Consider the following 23,382-nt stretch of genomic DNA (forward strand, 5'->3'; position numbering starts at 1 on the left):
TTTCTAAATAAAGAGTAGAAAGTAAATGAAGAATGTTAACGATTTACACAAAATGATTCCTATTTCCTGTCAACAACCATCCTGATCTCTTCCTCTTCCTTTTCAGTGAGCCAACATCATGGGGTTTCGTCCAATCACCTGGGCACCAGCACATCCTCCCCCAACTCCGAGCTAGACAATACTGCACTTTTGGAAGAGAAGGAGGAGTCGTACTTCTCTGAAATCCGGAATTTCATTGGAAACAACGATCTGAGCCAGGCATCCAGTTCAGCTGACAAAAGGTGACTGTAGCTTTCCCTGAAATAGAGCTTTGAGTATGTGATGGTAATGCAGGAGGCACTTCTACAAAATTACATAGATGTGTGCAAGATTTTTCTACGCCGAGGGCCAACATTTTTGTTTTGTTTCCTTGCCACTCACTGATTCTGTCTCCACCCCCTCCCAGTCCCAGACTCACAAACCAATTGTGTACAAAGGCCAGTCAGGAAAAGTAGATTTTACATTAAGTTGTGCTTTAGTAAACCTAAGATTACCACCCCAAAAAATAACATGCTGTGGCACGTCTTGCAAAAATAAGAGGCAAACAAGAGCCAGTCGCGGCTGTTGAAGGCTTCACAGGGTTTTGACCAGTCTGATATCCGGATTTAAGACTTTTACCATCCGTTACAGAGACACAGACATGAGTTCAATCCTGCAGCATGCTTTACCTCATTTATAAGTGAAAGTAACTCAATCTGTGGCACAATTAAATTTATGCAAAGCCAAGTCGGGTATGGCCCCATTTGATTGACCTTGCCCACCATAAGGAGGCCCAGTCTCCACACAACCTCTCCCCATCATAACACAACTGAGTTTGGGGCCTCGGGAACAGGGTTAGCACACTGGTGTAACACATTGACATTCTCATATGCTGTGTCAGTCTGCCATCTGGTATTTTGTGCTCAGAAGGTTTAACTGTACTTTACAGAATAACTCCCTAATCCTTAATCTAATGTAGCTGTACACATATTACTGACTCTTAGTCACCTCTTGTTACCCCGCTTTAGACTATACAGCTGGTCGAGGTGCCACTGGAGTAGCCATTTTGTGTAGCATTCCTCCTCCTGCTCCTGTGATGTCATCAGGTTCAGTTCTATTTACATCACGAGTGAGGAATGGTGTCCATAATTCACTGGTCTCATTCATGATGTCACAGTGAGGCATAGGGGAAGGGGGCAGTCCTACTCAAAATGTACCCTCCAACCATCAGTTATAAAGCATAAAACAAGGTAACAAGACAATACAACAGTAAGTGTACAGATATCTCATTTTAAACCTAAACCATAAAGATTTAAGATTATACTTGCAGATCTCCTGTAGCAGTGCTCACTGCAAATCAGATGATTGGTAATCTTATAAAGATCATGTACTGCAGGTAATGTGATAAGTTGGAGCTGTACTTTAACTGACTGACCCCCTTAAGGTTGCAAAGTCTAATTGCTGTAAGTAAACACATCCTGGGGCAAGTTATTGTCGTCTTCCTGTTGGTTAGTAAGGGAGGTATTTGTAAACTCCTGGCTCCAGGTCAGAAGAAACCAGCACAAAGTGATTGGGTCTTCTTTCTTTTATTTAGTTTTGAAACTTTGAGGTGTGACCGACACACACCAGATTCGGGATTTTATAGGTGTGAATAGGACAGCCTATACTTTGGTTTATATACATCTAGAACTATAAATTGCACTGTACCTGAATAGCTGTTGAGCTAATCTCCGAAGTGTGTTCTGCCTGATATCTCCACATGGCCTCCTTTTTATTTTTTGTGACACTTCGCTGATACAGTAATTCAAAACTGGGAACACGAAAGCCATTTACCTCTTGTAACTTACTTGTCAATTCACTTGCAATGTAATCCCAGACTCTTTCCTACAAAACAGATGTACTCACATTTGACGGTGGACTTCTCTCAAGTATGTATTCTCCAATAGGTAAACAGCCTTTTATTAGAAGCAGGTCCTGTTACCTAACACAAATTGACTGTATACATCAGTGCAGACTGCCACCCATTAAACCGATTCATGGAGAAGAAATGCAGACAGGGAGAGCATCAGGAGCCCAACTGTGCATTAGTGTTATTTATTTTGCTTTCTGTCAATTTTTTTTTGCTGAATTCCAATCTTGCCAGACCTTCATAATGACAACAAATTACTTCACCATCGAATCAATTACTGTCACTTCTCATATTCTTATCCACAATACAGCTCACAGACGAGCGCCCTCCTTTTGGCTTCATTTCATACGCGCTACATTATTGAGTACTTCTTTCTCCACCTTTTACAGTTCCCAAAATAGATGTAGGCTCGCAGTGAGTTATAGAGAAAGAAGAAAGAACATGCATTTGTAACGCACCTTTCACAACCTTAGGAGGTCCAAGTGCTTTACAGCCAATGAAGTATGGTTATTGTTGTAATATAGGAAATGCAGCAGCCAATTTGTGCACAGAAAGATCCCACAGACAACAATGTGATAATGACCAGATAATCTGTTTCAGTGAAGTTGGTTGAGGGATAAATATTGGCAAGGACACTGGGGAGAACTGCCCTGCTCTTATTCAAATAGTGCCACCTGAGAGAGCAAAAGGGATCTTGGTTTAATATCTCATCCAAAAGACACACCTCCAAGTACTCCTTCAGTACTGCACTAGGTGTGTCAGCCTAGATTATGGGCTCAAGTCTGTGAAGTGGTGCTTGAACCCTTGAATTTCTGACTCCGAGAAAAGAGTGCTACAACTGAACCATGGTTGACACATAAGCAATGCTGCCTTGGGAACCCCAAAGTTAAGCCATCTTAATCACTTTCTTCTGCATGACAGTAACTGTCCTCAACCACCATCCCATCCCTCCCACACCCGTTCCCCGATTTCTTTTTGTTAGAGCTGGAGCAAACCTGCAACTGAAATAGTTTTAACAAGGCTCTATATAGTGGAGGCTGATGACACCCATGTTGCCACTCTGAATAAGATATAAGCAATGTGAGGATGTCCTCATATTCATGGGATTTTTTCTGTTGTGAAGTTGTAAAGAACTATTGTGTGAGGTTTTAGAATTTGCAATCAATCCATATCATTTCCTCCCACCCCACCACTTTTGCCCCTATTGTCTTCCTCCTCTACTGGGGTACAGTTTCTAACCACACTCTGGCTCCTCATCCAACTAACAGTGTTGACAAGGTATCAGGGATTGACAGTGTGCCCGTACACAGACATCAGAGTCAGTGGTAAAAGATTTTGGAGACGTGACTGGTAATTTTAGGGATGAGAAATTTCTCATTGGCTTCTCCAGACAAGCTTTTAAAAGAAATCGCAAGTGTCAGTTTCACAGCTGACAGGTGCCGAGAGTGGGAACAGTGGTTTCTGAACATCGGACAGATTCAGGCTTTTCCTGCAGGTTCCGATTATTTTTAAAAGCCCACTAGAAAACCGTGAATCTGTCCGATGTTCAGAAAATATCCATCTCTCATCCTTCTCTCTCTCCCCTCTCTGTACCCATCTCTCTCGCTTCTGTGTTCAGCCTTTTCCCCCCTCTCAGCCTTTTCCCCCCCCTCTCAGCCTTCCCCCCCCTCTCAGCCTTCCCCCCCCCCTCTCAGCCTTCCCCCCCCCTCTCAGCCTTCCCCCCCCCTCTCAGCCTTCCCCCCCCCTCTCAGCCTTCCCCCCCCCTCTCAGCCTTCCCCCCCCCTCTCAGCCTTCCCCCCCCCTCTCAGCCTTCCCCCCCCCTCTCAGCCTTCCCCCCCCCTCTCAGCCTTCCCCCCCCCCTCTCAGCCTTCCCCCCCCTCTCAGCCTTCCCCCCCCTCTCAGCCTTCCCCCCCCTCTCAGCCTTCCCCCCCCTCTCAGCCTTCCCCCCCCCTCTCAGCCTTCCCCCCCCCTCTCAGCCTTCCCCCCCCCTCTCAGCCTTCCCCCCCCCTCTCAGCCTTCCCCCCCCCTCTCAGCCTTCCCCCCCCCTCTCAGCCTTCCCCCCCCCTCTCAGCCTTCCCCCCCCCTCTCAGCCTTCCCCCCCCCTCTCAGCCTTCCCCCCCCCTCTCAGCCTTCCCCCCCCCTCTCAGCCTTCCCCCCCCCTCTCAGCCTTCCCCCCCCCTCTCAGCCTTCCCCCCCCCTCTCAGCCTTCCCCCCCCTCTCAGCCTTCCCCCCCCCTCTCAGCCTTCCCCCCCCCTCTCAGCCTTCCCCCCCCTCTCAGCCTTCCCCCCCCTCTCAGCCTTCCCCCCCCCCTCTCAGCCTTCCCCCCCCCCTCTCAGCCTTCCCCCCCCCCCTCTCAGCCTTCCCCCCCCCCTCTCAGCCTTCCCCCCCCCTCTCAGCCTTCCCCCCCCCTCTCAGCCTTCCCCCCCCTCTCAGCCTTCCCCCCCCTCTCAGCCTTCCCCCCCCTCTCAGCCTTCCCCCCCCTCTCAGCCTTCCCCCCCCCTCTCAGCCTTCCCCCCCCCTCTCAGCCTTCCCCCCCCCTCTCAGCCTTCCCCCCCCCTCTCAGCCTTCCCCCCCCCTCTCAGCCTTCCCCCCCCCTCTCAGCCTTCCCCCCCCCCTCTCAGCCTTCCCCCCCCCTCTCAGCCTTCCCCCCCCTCTCAGCCTTCCCCCCCCCTCTCAGCCTTCCCCCCCCCTCTCAGCCTTCCCCCCCCCCTCTCAGCCTTCCCCCCCCCCTCTCAGCCTTCCCCCCCCCCTCTCAGCCTTCCCCCCCCCTCTCAGCCTTCCCCCCCCCCTCTCAGCCTTCCCCCCCCCCTCTCAGCCTTCCCCCCCCCCTCTCAGCCTTCCCCCCCCCCTCTCAGCCTTCCCCCCCCCTCTCAGCCTTCCCCCCCCCTCTCAGCCTTCCCCCCCCCTCTCAGCCTTCCCCCCCCCCTCTCAGCCTTCCCCCCCCCCCCTCTCAGCCTTCCCCCCCCCCCCTCTCAGCCTTCCCCCCCCCCTCTCAGCCTTCCCCCCCCCTCTCAGCCTTCCCCCCCCTCTCAGCCTTCCCCCCCCTCTCAGCCTTCCCCCCCCCCCTCTCAGCCTTCCCCCCCCCCTCTCAGCCTTCCCCCCCCCCTCTCAGCCTTCCCCCCCCCTCTCAGCCTTCCCCCCCCCTCTCAGCCTTCCCCCCCCCTCTCAGCCTTCCCCCCCCCTCTCAGCCTTCCCCCCCCCTCTCAGCCTTCCCCCCCCTCTCAGCCTTCCCCCCCCTCTCAGCCTTCCCCCCCCTCTCAGCCTTCCCCCCCCCTCTCGCTCATCCCCCCCCCTCTCTCGCTCATCCCCCCCCCTCTCTCGCTCATCCCCCCCCCCCTCTCTCGCTCATCCCCCCCCCCCCTCTCTCGCTCATCACCCCCCCCTCTCTCGCTCATCCCCCCCCCTCTCTCGCTCATCCCCCCCCCCTCTCTCGCTCATCCCCCCCCCTCTCTCGCTCATCCCCCCCCCTCTCTCGCTCATCCCCCCCCCTCTCTCGCTCATCCCCCCCCCTCTCGCTCATCCCCCCCCTCTCTCGCTCATCCCCCCCCCTCTCTCGCTCATCCTGTCCTTCCCTGAAGCCTACATGAGCTGCATATGGCTGTGGGCCCCAATATTGAACACCCCTCTTCAATGGGTCCTAATGCTCATTCACTCATCTGTATTTCAAAAAATACTATTGAGCTTCACACATGGAGGAATTGGTGAGGTACCAGAAAGCCTCCTGGCACCCAAGAAACTATACCCCAAAACGAGTCAACACCTACAGGAGAGAAAAGGACAAAAGTAGAAGAGAAAAATGTTCTAGAAAAGAAAACGAATTCCTATTTATAAAGCCACTGAATAAATATTGCAGTTTTCAGCAGTGGGAGTGTTATTCAGAATTCAGCCTCCATATCTCCACCTCCACTGACCTCTGGTGTCTGGAACTGAGTGCTGCAACTGCAGTATTAAACGATAACAAGCAAGCACACCATTTTGACAAGTGGCGTCTTGTTACTGTATAAAATATTGAAAGAGAATTCTAAATTTATAACCAGTATTTGAGTTGACATTAATTTTGATATGTTTTTTCTTCTATTACTGTGTAAATATCTAGAGATTAGGTTTACTGAATTGGCACTTATGGCATGGAACTACATGCACCAGGAGAGTATGCTGGGATTCCAGGCAAGGAGGGCATCATATTTAATGTGATTTTCTATGCATTAATGGCTTTCCTCTACCTCGCATGTCACCTCAGCCCATGGCTGCTCACTCTTGCACTTGTTGCTATATTTTCACGATGTGAACGTTTATTCATTGAGACTATCAATGTCCTTCCACACTGTTCCTTATCTACAGAGAAGTATTTTCTCTCTGCTATGATGGAATTGATCTCATTTAAGTTAAGCCAGCTAGAAGTGAAACTAAGTCACAATCCCTGCAGAACTCTTCACCTGCTCCAATGTGCTCCTACAAACAACTTAAATATGCTGCTGACGGTTCTAGATTCAAGCATCACTCTGGGTTCTGAAGAAAGATCATCGACCTGAAACGTCAACTCTGTTTCTTTCTCCACAGATGCTGAGTATTTCCAGTACATTTCATTTTTACTTCAAAGAGCTTCATTGTGAAGTGCTTTGAGATGTTACCAAGAAATGTGCTAGGAAGCTAGTGAAATGCAAGCTTCTTTTTGAATGAACATCTTTATAAACAAAACTCAATAACTAAAGTAGAGTTCAATTGTGAAGAATTAATTGCAAATCTCCCCCTCCTTTTTCATTAGTCTCAGCCCAAGTTGCATTGCCAACACATAGAGGGGCTTGTATAACCCCAACTCTGAGAATTTGTTAATTCCCATGTGTCAGAGATACCAGGTTTGCCCCTGTAAGGGCACTGATCCTGTGCTGCAGTTAATAAACTGTATTTTCTTTTATTGGGTCTGTGGTTGTGGTATGGCCCGTTAATACTCCTCCTAGTCAAATACCGAGGTTTGAAAAATAAAATCTATTGCCACAGAAATGCAAATAAACCATAGCTGACCCAGTTCATATATAAAAGAAAGAACTTGCATTTATGTAATGACTTTCATGATTCCCTCAGCATTTTACAGCCAGCTAATTACTTGTAAATCCTAGCCACTGTTATGTAGGCAAATGCAGTAGTCTATTTGTGCGCACATCAAGGTTTCACAAACAGCAGTGGTATAAACAACCAGTTAATCTGCTTTGATGGCATTGATTAAAGGATAAATGTTGGCCAGGACACTGGGAAGAACTTCTTTGCTCTTCCTGGAATAGTTCCATGGGACCTTTTACATCCATGTGTGAGGGCAGACAGGGCCTCGGTTTAATGTCCCATCAGAAAGACCACACCTTTGACAATGCAGCACTCTCAGAAGTGCACTGGAGTGTCAGCCTAGATTATGTGCTCATGTCTCTCGAGTGGGACTTGAACTCACAACCCTCTGACTCAGAGGCTAGAGTGCATTACTCTGAAAGACATCCCCTCGCCCAGCTATTGGAGAATCCAGCAGCAACTGAACCTGTCAGTTTTAAACTGACCACCTACTTTTGGGACAGAATTCCCCAGGGTTGTGATAATTGAAAATTAGGCAACAAAATATTTTCCAATACCGAATTTTATAAAGGACATACACACCGAGACATACACACGCACATACAGACAGCATGATCGTCCAATCATGTTAAGGAGAACAACTGTACCTTCCACATTTATGAACAGTTCCCCATTTTGCACTTGCACATCACATTTTTTCTTAATGACCCATATCTGTCCAGATCTGGCATGAGCAAAAGGTAGTCACTTCATGCAACATACAATTAATATTGCATAATACGGTAGCAAAGCGGATATGTTGTTGGAATAATAACCCTCATGAATGGCAGTTTGCAAATTTTAATTCAGTTTTAAAAATCTGTAAATAAAAAACTAATGTCAGTGAAAATGATCATGAAGCTGTCAGATGTTCTTAAAAACCAGACTGGTTCACTAAAGTTCTTCAGGAAAGGAAATCGGACCTATATGTGACTCAGTCCCATACCTATTTGGTTGACTCTTCACTGCCCCCTTAAGTAGCCTATCAAGTCACTCAATTGTATAAAATTGGGATGGCAAAAAATACCTGCCTTGCCTGCATCCAAAAGATGAATTTTAAACAAGGTAACACATCACAAGGATTTTCTGTACTGCCGCAATTTGGTGAAGCACAATTTAAAACAAAACGTAATTTCAGACCAATTTCGTGATTCATGCTGCAGCACATGGCTGTGAAATTTTCTAGTCTGTCCAAGTTTTTTAAGTGTTAAAAGTTTACTTAGTAAGTGAGCAATTAGTTTGCAGAATTTAAGAAGTTTACTGTTAAGTTGCTTGGCTGAGGGAATTCACTTTGAGTTAAGAGCTGTTTCTGTTTGCAGGCAGCTGAATCAGGACTGTGCTAATTACCCAGTGTGCCCTCCCCTCCCCCCCCTCCGCTTCCCCCTTTATCCCCAGACGACAGAGCAAATGACCCTTTTCCTGCTACAAGACAAGGTAGCCTGGCTGGACCAGACGCAGGTCCCCTGACGCTGAAGCCGCTAACTCAACAGATGAAAGAACAGAGCTTCTTAAAAAAAAAATGAAGGGGAATGTTGTTCTATCTGAAATCAGGACCAACTGACATTATCCACTGTTTGCTTTTCTTAGGGGCCGAAGCAGACCAGCTCTCTGTCAGCATTGTGATTAAATGCCACTCTCGCTCTGCCTCCAAGCATTTAACAACCCTTCAGGAGGCTGTAAAAAAAAGAAGAGAAAGAAGGAATATCAGCGGATCTGTCAATTTGTTTGAGAGGTCTTTGCTAAGTAGAGGGACAGGCTAGGACAATCGAGTATTTTCTTTGTGGAATAAAAGAAAATAATGATGGCATTTTCTCAAGAATACAAGGGAAATTCTAATTGGGACCTAGTTTCTACAAAACTGAGTGCTCAGAGGCTTGGTGTGATTGACCCCACAGGGAGCGGTGACCTAATACATATATCTCCACAGAAAAAAAATCATTAAATGACTTAATACAAACACTAAGTTGACATGTGGAGACTAATTGACATGGAGCCCCAAAATCTACTATCAATCTGGGTCGAGCTTTATATATATTTTAATTAAAAGCTTACTTGGCTCAGGACTTATTTAATCTGGATCGAAATAGAATCGAGTGGTCTGTGTCACAAACTGCACTCCTGTCTGTGGAGAAAGTTTAAATTTTTTTTTCCTCTGGACCTGTCTTGGGTCAGGTTTATTTGTACAAAAATACTGAATGCGTAGCACGTGTGTTGTAAATGGAGCTCTGTTCTCTGGCAGCACATCACTTTTGGTGCTCTCCTTGGGCAGGAGAGAGAGAGATTTCTCCTTTCTTGGTCCTTCCCTGCACTGCCTAACAAAGCTTGAGTACAGAAATAATATTGAGCAGTGATGAATGAAAAAGTGTTTTTACCCATGATGTTAGAAAGCCAGTGTTTGTGGTGGCAGAAGGTGAAAGCCAAGTGCTGTTGTGGATTCGGACAGGTTAAGATCTAAATAAATGCACACTTTTTTTAAAATTGTACATTCCTGTGTGAACTTGCATATGTTGGATCTTGTGTGGCACAAGCTTTAACTGCAGCCAGGACTTGTTTTATTTATCATGGGTTTTAGGGTCACACTCCTTCAATGCACCATTGCCTTTGTCATGCTTGCATTTCCATTTTGTGAATCACAACCATTTTGGAAACATTTTGGCACACCAAGCAGCTCTAAGAGATGCAGTGGCTGAGGTTCAATGGGAGCATGATGGCGAGCGGGCATGACAGATACCCGTCTCCACAGTCAGGCTGATTTGCATGTAGTCGATAGGCCCTCAGTACTGGGGTGCCAGCCTAGATTATGTGCTGAAGTCGCCGGAGTGGGACTTGAACCCGCAACCTTATGACTCAGAGACGAGTGCACTACCAACTGAATCACAGCTGACACCAGAGGTGCATCAATCTGGTGCTATGCTCATTGTGAGTTACTTTTAGATGCAGCTCGTAATTGGTACAAGATTTCAGTTCATTTTGCATTCCATTCCCATCCCTGGTCTTGAATTTCATATTGGAGCAGAAACAAAGAAAATTTCACATACTCAAAGCCAACTTATACATCATAGGGCAACTAGCTTGTAGCTCAGATCCACTCAAAAACTGGTACATTCACTACTTCCAGCACTTTTTAAGTAAAGTTGCGAATCACATCACACAAAAACTGGATAGAATTTTCATGAGGTGTGGGGCTGTGACAATTTACTTGGCCTAGACTGATCAAGCAGAAGTGCTTCTGGTTCCATGGAGCACTGTCCACTTTGAGAAATGCAGGCCTAGAAATTACAGGCCTTAAACAGGCATTACGAGGGGACCAAAGCTCTGCCCCAACAATGCCTGAAAGGCGTCCAACCTGATAATATATTGGTCATTTTTCAGGCATCCGGGGGCCCCCTAAAACGGGCGTTAGGCCCCTTCTATATGTCAATGATGGGCCTAACACTTGCTTTAATAGCTCTGTGGGAAATTGGGCTGCTTGCTCAGATTCTGCTGCGATGCACATGGCTGAGCAAGCTGCCACCACCAGAAAGTAAGTAACTTTTTTTAATATTTAGGTAGGAGGACCAGATTTCTCCTCCTGACTCCCCAACATTCCTAAGGGCCGGTCCCAATAGCTGTTCTCCTTCCACACCCCACTTACCCGAGGCCTGAAATTCAATCCTTCAGAAGGGCAAGTTGCCTGTGGAGGTGCAATAGCTCACCCAGGTTATTTATTTATTTAGAGATACAGCACTGAAACAGGCCCTTCAGCCCACTGAGTCTGGGCCGGCCATCAACCACCCATTTATACTAATCCTACACTAATCCCATATTCCTACCACATCCCCACCTTCCCTCAATTTCCCTACCACCTAACTATACTAGGGGCAATTTACAATGACCAATTTACCTATCAACCTGCAAGTCTTTGGCTGTGGGAGGAAACCGGAGCACCCGGCGGAAACCCATGCGGTCACAGGGAGAACTTGAAAACTCCACACAGGCAGTACCCAGAATCGAACCCGGGTCGCTGGTGCTGTGAGGCTGCGGTGCTAACCACTGCGCCACTGTGCCGCCCCAAATTAGATGAGGACTGAGATCCAATTTCAGGCCATCCATCCGGTTGGGGAGCCTGGATTGGCACCTTCATGTCCTGAAACCAGGTGCTATTGAATTTCTACCCTGAAAGCTTAGTTCTGGAACTCGTGCTTTATGTGCTTCAGCTGGAGCCTTGCATTGCCAATTATAACTTCTTTCTGGCTCACGCGAGCTGTACTGCTGTCGTCTGCACCAGATGGGGAGTTGGGTAAATTGGCAAGATTAAGACTTGCCTCAATTACTTGTACAGATTTAGAATTTTAAATATTTTTGAGAAGTAATTGAATCCACTGTAAATCTTAACCATCCCCTGTTGCTCTGTAGTGTGAATGTACATTGAACAACTCAAAACATGAACCCAGAAGGTACTCTAGTCCTTGGGTGTTGGTTACAGTGGAAAGGACACCAGCGAAGTTGGAAGGGTTATGCCCATATCGGATTAGGTGGTTGTCCGCCACCCTTGAGAGCGCTTGCGGAGAAAGCTTGTGCTACTGCTGGTCGAAGCATTTTAAACTAGGTATAAGAGTGCCAACTATGAATAAAGGCCTACTCATAAATCCCTGAACTCTGCAGGGATTTGGGGGAGTAGTGGGAAAGAGCAATGAGTCAAAATGTTTGAGTGGCTTTTGCCAGTCGATACAGTCCAAATAAAGAAACTCCTGCCTTGTCTAACCGTTCATCTGGAATATGTATTAAGCTGCTGTCACTTCTAAATAAAATATACCTTTTTTTCTGTACATAATCTGCTGCCCTAGCATCTCTGATTCAACCCTGCTCCTTAGACTGGGCTCAGTTGTTTAAAATATCACCCAAGTGAAAGATAACAGTTAGCCCTCCAAGCGCACATTATTTGTGGTTTGACTGAATTTTTGTTTGCTAAGCAGGGTTAGAAAGGGGTCTGACCACATCCCAATGAAGTAGGAAGTGAAAAGCTGACCCATGAAGAAAAGCTCAAATCAGCATGAAATACTGCCTCTTCTGCCTGTTTACTGCACCCCTCTCTCATCCAATGATAGTTAAATCATCAGTCTGTTCTGCTTGATTACTACTTCCCTCTGTACCTCAACTATAATTCGATCATCAGGCTGTTCCATCTGTTTATTTTTCCCTTCTCTACCCCAACAATAGTACAATCAACCTGTATGAATATTTTTTATTCATTCATCCTCGGGATATGTGTGCCACTTGGCAAGGTCAGCATTTATTGCCCTTCCAAGTTGCCCAAGAGAAGATGGCACTGGGCCTTCTCTTGACCCACTGCAGTCCTTGTGGTGAAGGTACTTCCACAATGCTATTAGATAGGGGAGTTCCAGGATTTTGAATATATGTCCAAATTGGGATGGTGTCCTTCCAGGTAGTCGAGGTTGCGGGTTTGGGAGGTGCTGCCGAAGAAACTTTGGCAAGTTGCTGAAGTGCATCCTAAAGATAGTACACACTGCAGCTATGGTGCACCAGTGGTGTGGGGAGTGGATATTTAAGTTAGCGGATGGGGTGCCAATCAAGCAGACTGCTTTGTCCTAGATATTGTTGAGCTTCTTGAGTGGTGTTGCAACTGTGTCAATCCAAGCAACTGGAGAGTATTCCATCACACTCCTGACTTGTGCTTTTTAGATGGTAGAGAGTTAACATGGTTCCGCAGGTAAATGCATTGCCCAGGGCAATATAACCTTAACTGACTTGGGCACGGCCGTGAGTCCTGATCTGTAATGAACTGGGAGCACTCCAATTGGCCTCTGCATTCCCTGGACTAGGAAGGTGGAAAATAAACCAGGGTTCCTGCCTCTGATCATTATTCAATAACTTCCAGTGAAAATTGTGCTCATGCGGACATCAGATGCAGATTGGATCAAACTTGGTGGTGATGCCAACCCATGTTTGAAAAGTCTACTAATAGCTGTCCAAGCTTACAAAGGAAGATGACCACCTGGGTGAGGCACTAGAAGGCTACTAACATCCAATGTCAGGCAGACTAGGAGGGGGAAAACTGGGGGCAAAAGGAAGAGGCTGGCATTGAGTCTGATGATCCTTTGTGTTGGGAAGTACTGCAGTGTGGGCCTTCTTTTCTTTGTTTATTTTTGGTGAATTCTGTGCTTGTCAGAAAGAGAGAAGTTTGTGTTGGGGAATAAAATATTTTCCTAATTTAGACAGGGAGTATCAGCATCAAGTACTCCCCTCTTAAGTATAATACAGCAAGTAGGAGATCAGCCCCAACATTGTGCCTTAGACCGAACATCAAAGAACTTTCCCTTACCACATCACTACATCCATTTTCCACACTAACCACCCTGCGTGCCTCTCTAATTGACACTGGCAGTTTAGCGCCAAACGAGCATTGTGTTATACAAAGGTAAAATATTGCAGATGCTGAAAAAATGAGAATGCTGGAAACACTCAGCAGGTCAGGCAGCATCTGTGGAGAGAGAAACAGAGTGAATGTTTCAGCTCAATGATCTTTCATGGGAACTGGGAAGGGTTAGTGATGTACCAGTTTTTAAGCAAGTACAGAGGTAGAGAAAGAGGGAGTGGTGGAAAGAACAAAAGGGAAGGTCTGTGATAGGGTGGAAGACACAAGTGATTAAATGATAAAAGGGATGATGGTGCGAGGAAAGGTAATAGACAAATAAAGAAACAGAAGATGGGTCTAGAGGAGCTGTAAATGGCAACAGCAGAACCATTAGCAGCAAAGCATGTTTGAGATAGGACCCTTGTCATAGAGTTATACATCATAGAAACAGGCCCTTCAGCCCAACGTGTCTGTGCTGGCCATCAAGCAACTATCTATTCTAATCCCATTTTCCAGCACTTGGCCCGTAGCCTTGTATGCTATGGCGTTTCAAGTGCTCATCTAAATACTTCTTAAATGTTGTGAGGGTTCCTGCCTCTACCCACCCCCCCCCCCCCCTTTCAGGCAGTGTGTTCCAGATTCCAACCACCCACTGGGTGAAATTTTTTTTCCTCAAATCCCCTCTAAACCTCCTGCCCCTTGCCTTAAATCTATGCGCCCTGGTTATTGACACCTCCGCTAAGGGAAAAAGTTTCTTCCTATCTACCATATCTATGCTCCTCATAATTTTGTATACCTCAATCAGGTCCCCCCTCAGCCTTCTCTGCTCTAAGGAAAACAACCCTAGCCTATCCAGTCTTTCTTTGTAGCTGAAATGCTCCAGCCCAGGCAACATCGTGGTGAATCTCCACTGCACCCTCTCCAGTGCAGTCACATCCTTCCTGTAGTGTGGTGCCCAGAACTGTACACAGTACTCCAGCTGTGGCCTAATTAGTGTTTTATACCTTGTAACCACCAGAGGGAGACAATCTTCACCCTATTGACTAGGGCTGTATTCGAGTGCAGATTTCACAAGTGAAAAGCTGGTATGTTAGTCTATTAGAATTAGAATTAGAATTAGAACATTACAGCGCAGTACAGGCCCTTCGGCCCTCGATGTTGCGCCGACCTGTGAAACCATCTGACCTACACTATTCCATTTTCATCCATATGTCTATCCAATGACCACTTAAATGCCCTTAAAGTTGGCGAATCTACTGCTGCTGCAGGCAGGGCGTTCCACGCCCTTACTACTCTCTGAGTAAAGAAACTACCTCTCACATCTGTCCTATGCAAGATCTCTCTGCTCATCTACACTACCAAGAATCTTCCCATTAGCCCAGTACTCTGCATTCCTGTTACTCCTTCCAAAGTGAATCACCTCACACTTTTCTGCATTAAACTCCATTTGCCATCTCTCAGCCCAGCTCTGCAGCCTATCTATGTCCCTCTGTACCCTACAACATCCTTCGGCACTATCCACAACTCCACCGACCTTCGTGTCATCCGCAAATTTACGAACCCACCCTTCTACACCCTCTTCCAGGTCATTTATAAAAATGACAAACAGCAGTGGCCCCCAAAACAGATCCTTGTGGTACACCACTAGTAACTAAACTCCAGGATGAACATTTGCCATCAACCACCACCCTCTATTAAACAACCTGATTCTCCCCTGAACCATAAAGAAACAAATTTTGTTGACTTTTCCAGTTTTCAACACAGTGTGGTGATGCTGTTGGACACTGAGCAGAAAGTAAATGATGGAATAGGATAACTCCATCTACTCCTGTCCAATCTCTTGAACCTTTTTTTTTGCTGTTCTCCTTACTTCAGGCACGAGGCGCAAAGTGGCCACCAGCAGCCAGATCACCCACTGACCAATCAAAAAGCAGAAGAGGCAGATGACGAGGATGAAGAGGAGGAGCTTGAGGAAGAAGACGAAGAGGAGGATGAGAGCATGACGGAAAAATCCCAGGATGACCCAGTTTCACCGAAGATTGACGCCAGAGCCCAGTTCAGAGAAAATGAAGAGGAGCGCCCTGCCCCACTCACCTTGGGCTACGAGCAGGCCCACAGGTTTGTAAAATCTATTCATGTTGTCTTCATATATTCATCATCAAATCCTCATACCAAAAGCATGCTGTCCATCCTAAGAACGGTTGGTTTAACAGGTGTGTGTTGAGAAGGTCCACAAGGTGATGGAGTGGTCTCCTACTATGCTGGTTCTGTTTTCTTAAGAAACAAACGACCTGATACCTAAATTACACTGGCCAGTTTTATTGTACCATTTGTATTGTAAGCCTCATGAAATGGTACAGACTGCCATTAGCCCATTCACACTGTGGTTAACCTATTGAGGTAATGCAGTATTCTACAGGGCAGTAAAAGTCTTCAGACCTCAAGAGGTTCGACACCAGCCAAGACAAAACAACCCACTTGATTGGCAGCCCGTCCAGAAACATTCACTCCCTCCACCACCGACGCACAGTGGCAGCAGTGTGTACCATCTACAAGATGCACAACAGCAACACACCAAGGCTCCTTAGACAGCACCTTCCAAACCCGCAACCTCTACCACCTAGAAGGACAAGGGCAGCAGATGCATGGGAACACCACCACCTGCAAGTTCCCCTCCAAGCCACACACCATCCTGACTTGGAACTATATCGCCGATCCTTCACTGTCACTGGGTCAAAATCCTGGAACTCCCTCCCTAACAGCACTGTGGGTGTACCTACCCCACATGGACTGCAACGGTTCAAGAAGGCAGCTCACCACCACCTTCTCAAGGGCAATTAGGGATGGGCAATAAATACTGGTATAGCCAGCGACGCCCACATCCCATGAATGAATACAAAAAAGGCACTGGCCTCACTCTCTAAGAAACACTTCCCTGAACATTATTTCTGGTTCTTCAGTTGCCCATGGTGAGACACTTGCAGTAGTAAATACGTCAACCATATGGTGATGTGAAGTGCACTTGTGATCAAGTCACAGTCAGAGTGGTACCACATACAAAATCTAAATCTAGCCAAATCCCAAACCCCCGTTTTCTGTCCTGAGCTCTTCAAATTGGGCCATATTTTTGGTGGAGAGAGTGGGTGGTGGTGGTACAGGAGCTTTGCTCTGCTTTTGGCCAGTACTGTTCCTGACTTGGGAGCGCTCGCTGCTGATACAGGATGACAAAGGTGAAAAGGGTGTCCATTACCCAGCACTGTTGTAACCTTATATTAAATTTCCCTCAGCCTGCACACACACATGCAAAAATGTGCCACTGTTCTCTCAAACTGAGGTATTCTGTGCATCAGAATTATTGCAGGAGATTTCATGCCAAGCACATCAAAATGGTGACATATATATAGTTAAACTGGAATCTACATACTGTTTGTATCCTCTGTGGACTCCATTTTATACCATCGAGCCTACAGATTTAAATTGGCCTGTCACAACTTTGTCTTAAAGATTAAGTATCAAGAGTGGCATCATGGGGATTCTGTACTCTGGGGGTGATGGGAGACTGATGCAATCACAATTGCCTCTGCAATTTGTTCCCAATTTTGCTGAAACTAGGCTTTGAATTCTGTAGCATTTCATTCAGATAATTGTCTGCTCGAAATCCAATTTAACCAAACAGTTTTGATCTGCTTTCTGCTGTATAAGAGATATAAACCTTGTTTTTGGCATTTTGCCATGTTACATCTGAATCACACATCCACTGTTCAGTATGTGAGCTGCCATTCACTGTAATAGCATTATCAGAGATTGGAGAGAAAGAGCCAGCCGAACGTACCTTTTACAGCCTATCACAGTCCCAAACACAATCCCAAAGAGCCATGCCCTCACCAACAACCACTTATATTTATATAGCACCTTTAATGTAATAAAACATCCCAAGGCACTTTACAGGAGCATTATAAAACAAAATATGACACCGAGCCACATAAGGAGATGAGGTCAGATGACTTAAAAACTTGATCAAACAGGTAGCTTTTAAGGAGTTTCTTAAAACAGGAAAGAGAGGTGGAGAGGTGTAGGGAGGGTATTCCAGAGCTTAGGGCCTAGGCAACTAAAGTTGTGTCCACCACTAGTGGAACAATTAAAATCGAGATGCTCAAGAGATAGAGAGGGGGCGAGCCCATGGAGGGATTTGAAAACAAGGATGAGAATTTTTACATCAAGGCATTGCTTAAACGGGAGCCAGTGTAGGTCAGTGAGTACAGGGGTGATAGGGGGACAGGACTTGGTATGAGTTAAGGCGTGAGCAGCAGAGTTTTGGATGACTTAAAATTTACAGAGGGTAGAATGTGGGAGACGACCCAGGAGGGTGCTGGAATTGTCAAGTCTGGAGGTAACGAAAGCGTGAATGAGAGTTTCAGCAGCAGATGAGGTGAGGCAGGGGCGATGTTACGGAGGTGGAAATAGGCTAGGTAGTCTTAGTGATGGCGCAAACATGAGGTTGGAAGGTGAAATGTGACACCAAGGTTGCGAACGGACTGGTTTAATCTCAGAATGGTGCCAGGGACAGGGATGGAGTCTGTAACTAGCGAATGGAGTTTGGCGACCGAAAGCAATGGCTTCAGTCTTCCCAGTATTTAACTGGCGGAAATTTCTGCTCATCCAGTCTGACAATTTAGCAACAGTGGAGGAATCAAGAGAGGTGGTGGTGAGGTGGAGCTGAGTGTCGTAGGCATACATGTGAAAATTAATGCTGTGCTTTCGGATGATGTTGCCGAGGGGTGGCATGTAGATGAGAAATAGGAAGGTGCCAAGGATAGTTCCTTTGGGGACACAAGCAGTATCAGTGCGGGAGTGGGAGGAGAAGCCATTGCGAGTGATACTGTGGCTACGGTTAGATAGACAAGATTGGAACCAGGTAGAGCAGTCCCACCCAGCTGAGTGACAGTGGAGAGGCGTTGGAAGAGGATGGTGTGGTCAACTATGGCAAAGGCTGCAGACAGGTTGAGAAGGACAAGGAGGGAAAATTTACCTTTGTCACAGTCATATAGGATATCATTTATGACTTTGATAAGAGCTGTTTTGGTACTGTGGCTGGGGTAGAAACTTGATTGAACGATTCAAACATGGAGTTCCTGGAAAGAGGGGCATGGATTTGGCAGATGACAACATGTTCAAGGACTTTGGAGAGGAGAGGGAGGTTGGAGATGGGGCGGTCATTTGTAAGGATGGTGGAGTCAAGGGTTGGTGTTCTTGAGGAGAGGGGTGACGAATGCAGATTTAAAGGAGAGAGGGACAAGACCTGAAGAGAGAGAACCATTAACAATATCAGCTAACATGGAAACCAGGAGGGGAGGCTGGGTGGTCAGCAGTTTAGTGGGTAAAAGGTCAAGGGAGCAGGAGGTGTGTCTCATGGATAGGATGTGCTCAGAGAGGGCATGAGGAGAGATAAGAGAGAAACTACAGAAAGATGTGAGTACAGGGCCAGGGCAGGGAGAAGCGTAGGAAGTTTGTCCAGGTGGACTAGTGGAATGGAGGGACGTAGCAAAGGCAGCTGATCGAATGGTCTCGATCTGATTGACAAATAAGTCCATGAACTCCTTGCACTTATAATTGGAGGTGAGGATGGAGGGGACAGGGGAGAGGGGTTTAAGAAGACAGTTTGCAATAGAGAAAAGAAGCAGAATCTTTGCATTCCAGGATGATCCTGAACTAGTGAGCAATTTTAGCGAACGAGAGCCAGACCTGATAGTGATATTCACCTGATCAAATCGCAGTCATTCCCATTATATAAAAAGCCAATTAACGTTGTCATTCGAACTACATGTGCAGCTGATCACACTGCTGTTATTCCAATTAACCAGAAACCCAATGGTTCCGGTCATTCCCAGTATAGAGAAGCCCAATCTGTAGAATCCTACTTAAAATTACTTCTCACTTACTTTTATTTTACAGACATGTTAAAATGGTAGTTGAAGGTGGAATTTGCACTCTTGGCCTTCTGGGTCAAAGGTCAGTGATTTACCACTAAAACTTCCTGGTTCTTTCCCCAGTTTTTTCATCATTCCTCACCCCTTGGTTCCAGTGAAAGTGAAGAGTTCTGTAAGCCAACCCCCATTATTGAAAGTCTTCTGTAGTCCAACTGAAGCATGGCTTTGGTGGGAATTGGCAACAGACAGAACCCACCATGAGAGCACCATCACCATAAGCAGGAGCAGGCCACCAGTAAATAAACATTGCCAACATCACTCACATTGAAAACAAAGAAAGGAAGACTCCTTACACACCTTCCAGATTATAAAATAGTGACTAATTAAAGAAGTGGTAGAGATTCTATAAAAGCCACTCTCCATACTGAGTCATAGATATAACATTTTGTATAATCTCCATGAGGTGTGGCTAGCATGGACCCTGAACTGTTTAAAATGAACCAGCAGCAGTAAAGACGCTCCTTTTGGTGTTTTGTTCAGCTGTGTGTGTCATCGCGCTACAAATACCCCCATCACATCATGCTTGGGTAACACCACCTACCACAACCCCTTCTGTCGTCACTTTGCCGTGTATGTGGTTTGTGCTGTGCAGCCCTTGCATGTGCATGCAAAGATTGAGCCAGCAGTGCTGACTCTGATTGGCTGAGTTGTGTAAGGTCAGATGGGCTAACATGGGGTCACATTCCCCCCTCCCCCTGATCATTGGCACAGGTGTATTGCTGAGGATGAAGCTGGGCTGCTGGCCTTGGACCAGATAGCGAATTTCACAAAGGGGCTGGACCTGCGTAAGGCAGCAGAGGAGCAGTACGAGGTGAAAGAGGCCGCAGTCTTTAATTCCACTTTAGACTCCGAAGCAATAAAAGAGACACTGTACAGGCAGGCTAAAACTCAGGTATGGTACTCTACATCAGAAGCACACTGTCAGTGATGAGTGACATTTTTGACTATGTTGTTGCACAAGCACCTGTCTTGACAGTAGGGGGCACAGAGACACAAATGAGTGTAAAATGGGCATTATTGATTCCCACCCATTATACATCTCTCCCAATTTTAATTTCCAATGACTTCAATCAAAAAGAAAATCAGGAGAGGTGTATAACAGACAGCTGATCCAATATAGATTACAGAGCAATTCCAGCCCTGTAGTTCCTGACTCCAAGGTCTGTGCCACTCTAAGGTGAAAGTACCTACAGCAGAGCTCTGCAGTTTTGTCTGGACTCCTTTTAGAGTAAAAGGTGCTGGGTTTTTTTTTGAAAAAAGGGGGGCTGATGGTAGCAGTTTGACTAGAGAACTGTTGAACTATCAGTATATTGTACACCGTGGTGGAGGAGCACGACATACACCGTAATATAGTAAATGACATGCCACTATGACACACTGTGATGGAGCAGTGAGACATATACTGTGACAGAATAGTACGATGTACTCGGTGATGTAGCAGTACGACGTACATTGACAGAGAAGTACAATGTACATTGTGACAGTCCTTTCACTGATGGAGAGCACTTGCCACAGATTATATTTTGAGCTAATGCAGTTACGCTCTTATATTTTGAATACCTGTTGAAAAAGGATGCAGTCTAGTTGGGCAGACATTAAAAATATTTAATGTACTTCAGGTGACCTTGCTTAACCTTGTTCTCCACCGGAAAGTGGGTTAAATAGTTGTAGGCATAATTGTTTATAATTATATTTTGGCCCATTAGTTTCCAGGACTTAAATGTTTTAAATGTTCAAACCTTTCAACTGAAGCCTGAAAAAAAGAATGCAAACTTGTCTTCTTATAGCAATGAATTTGAGGAATGTCATCTTCTGAAGGCGTACTAGCGTAAAGAACCTTGCCATTGCCCATGTGTGTTGGAGAGTCATGGGGTACATGCTGATGGTCCATCAGGTTCCTTGTCACTGGCACGGACTCAGAGTTAGATCATGACATCTTTGGATAACAGATGAGATAAGGGCATGCCTCAACATTTGCCTGTCTCTTACTAACTGTGTTTCACTAATACAGCTGCTGGTCTTACTGTGCCTGAGAATGTCTGGGTGTAAATTTCTGCTTTTTTGAAACTATCTTTTTGTTGGTTTGTTCCCAGTGTTACTCCATCTGTGAAATGGGATGGGAAATATGTTTGTGCTATTGAGTACTGCAATTTTTAACTGTTCTGTCTTGGTTGAGGTGGGGTTTGGTTTGCTGGATTCATAGAAAGTCACTGGCAAAGGCTCAGTTGCCTATCCCCATTTTTGGAAGGGCCATCCAGCCATATGATAAGTATTCAAATATTTGATGACCAAGAGAGATTGGAACTTCTCTCCCTCCTCATATCCATATAGACGCCTCGGGCGAGATTTTAACTCACTCAAAACCCACAAATTCGCTTTGCACCGAGTTAAAATTGGGCCCTTGAGGTCAAGTGATGGTGTTTGAGTCTATAATCTCCAGCTGAATGGCTAAGTGAATGGTTGCACCACCCAGTGTGATACAAAGCAGGAAGATCCAAGGTTTGAACCCTGGTCTGTACTGAATTGATCTTGGCTGTGGTAATAAGGAAAGTGCTACAATTGGATACATTTGGCTATAGAGGGACAAAATTGGCTATGGTCCCTGTTCCTGACTGACCCCCATCCAGTGTCCCACAGTTCGAAAGTTGGTAAAGGAAAGCCTGCGGCCACAGAATTGTGCCTGAACAGGAGCTAATAGAGAGGAAGGAAGAAAATTGGGAAGAGCGATGAACAAAGCAGAGGAAGCAGCCTTAACATAATGGCACAGTTGTTCTTCTCAGTCAATAACTAAACCCTTGGGTATCATTCCAGGTTCAGAGTGAAGGAAGCGCGAGGAGCTATGGGGTTGAATTGCTGCAGGGCTTCTCACAATTGTCCACTGTAACTTGGCATTTCCTCCCTTTCTCTGGGGTTTCTATAGATCTTCTATTGAAGTCATGGAGGGTGATCAGGACAATCCCCTCAGAAATTCATAGATTGATACAGCACAGAAGGAGTCCATTAGGCCCATCATGCCTATGCCAGCTCTGAGTTTAAAGTTACTTTGTTTTAAATGTTGTCATTTAGAAGATGTGTATTAACTCCATTTTTTCTTTTTTTTATTTTCCTTTCTCTGTCCCACCCTCCCCTAAATGGAACATTGCAGACTTATGCCATGATGCTTTCATTCTCTGAGAACGCTTCCCTCCATCCATCATCCCAGAACTCTCTGGATGCTTGGCTGAACATTGCAGGAGCTACACCGGAGTCGGGGACCTTTCATTCAATCAACCACGTATGAGAGAGCGAGAGAGAGAGAGAGAAAGCGCCAGCAAAGCGAGATGTGGGCCTGATGTAGTTGGGAAGGGCGGGGGTGTTATGGGGTGAGGGGCAGTGGATGCTGGCACCAGGGGCATGGCTGCTGGAAGCTCAGATTACCCCCACCAGCACCCCCTCCACCTCCCCCGTCTGCCAAGCTAAAGAGGCCTTACAACACTTTCATTCCTTCGGTCGAAACTGAATTACGTTGCCGACCTTAAATTCCACATGATATTTATTCCTGTTATATAATTTTTTTGCACAAGTATATAGTTGGGGCTGCAGCTTAAAAAAAGGAATTAAAAATTGTTAATACTGAGGTGCCAGTCAAGCTACAGGAAGAAGGATATATGTCTCTTGAAAAAGGTATCCTGCTTGTTCATCCATATCCAATCTTACATTGCATCATTGTATTCTATTATAATTTTAAATTATTTGTAGAAATAAACAGGGGAGACAATTCTGCAATAATGAACCTGTAAATAATAGCCTGCATTCTCTCACTCTCCCTCCCCCATCCAAAATATCTCTCTCGTAGGCATTATATCTCTTCTATAACAAACAGTATTGTGTCTTGAACTCTTAGCTGTCATGAGAGTGATTTAAAAATATTAATATAATTATCTAGAGAAGGACCAAAAGTTGTGTAATGATGTTGTACAATAACTGTCGAATAGGGAGAGTTGCTTGTGCCAAATAACATAGGTTGTCCTTCTAGC

At 46.0% G+C, this 23,382-nt stretch overlaps 1 protein-coding gene across 14 annotated transcripts in view; it reads left to right on the top strand.

Annotated features, from left to right (window-relative positions):
- prdm16 (PR domain containing 16) overlaps positions 1-22,607 on the top strand; it is a 769,749-nt gene extending 747,142 nt beyond the window's left edge. For 13 of the 14 annotated variants that reach the window (XM_068017132.1, XM_068017134.1, XM_068017135.1 and 10 more), the window contains 3 exons: positions 107-281; positions 15,255-15,497; positions 22,512-22,607. In XM_068017132.1, coding sequence (XP_067873233.1) covers positions 107-281; positions 15,255-15,497; positions 22,512-22,524 — 431 coding nt within the window. In that variant the 3' untranslated portion in view covers positions 22,525-22,607. Of the gene's footprint in view, positions 1-106; positions 282-8,611; positions 8,862-15,254; positions 15,498-22,511 lie in introns of those variants that run through there. The other variant, XM_068017142.1, reaches the window with a different exon arrangement.
- The last annotated feature ends 775 nt before the right edge of the window (positions 22,608-23,382 follow it).

The sequence above is a fragment of the Heterodontus francisci genome, chromosome 37, assembly GCF_036365525.1.
Source record: "Heterodontus francisci isolate sHetFra1 chromosome 37, sHetFra1.hap1, whole genome shotgun sequence".
In the NCBI taxonomy this organism is placed as follows: Eukaryota; Metazoa; Chordata; class Chondrichthyes; order Heterodontiformes; family Heterodontidae; genus Heterodontus; species Heterodontus francisci.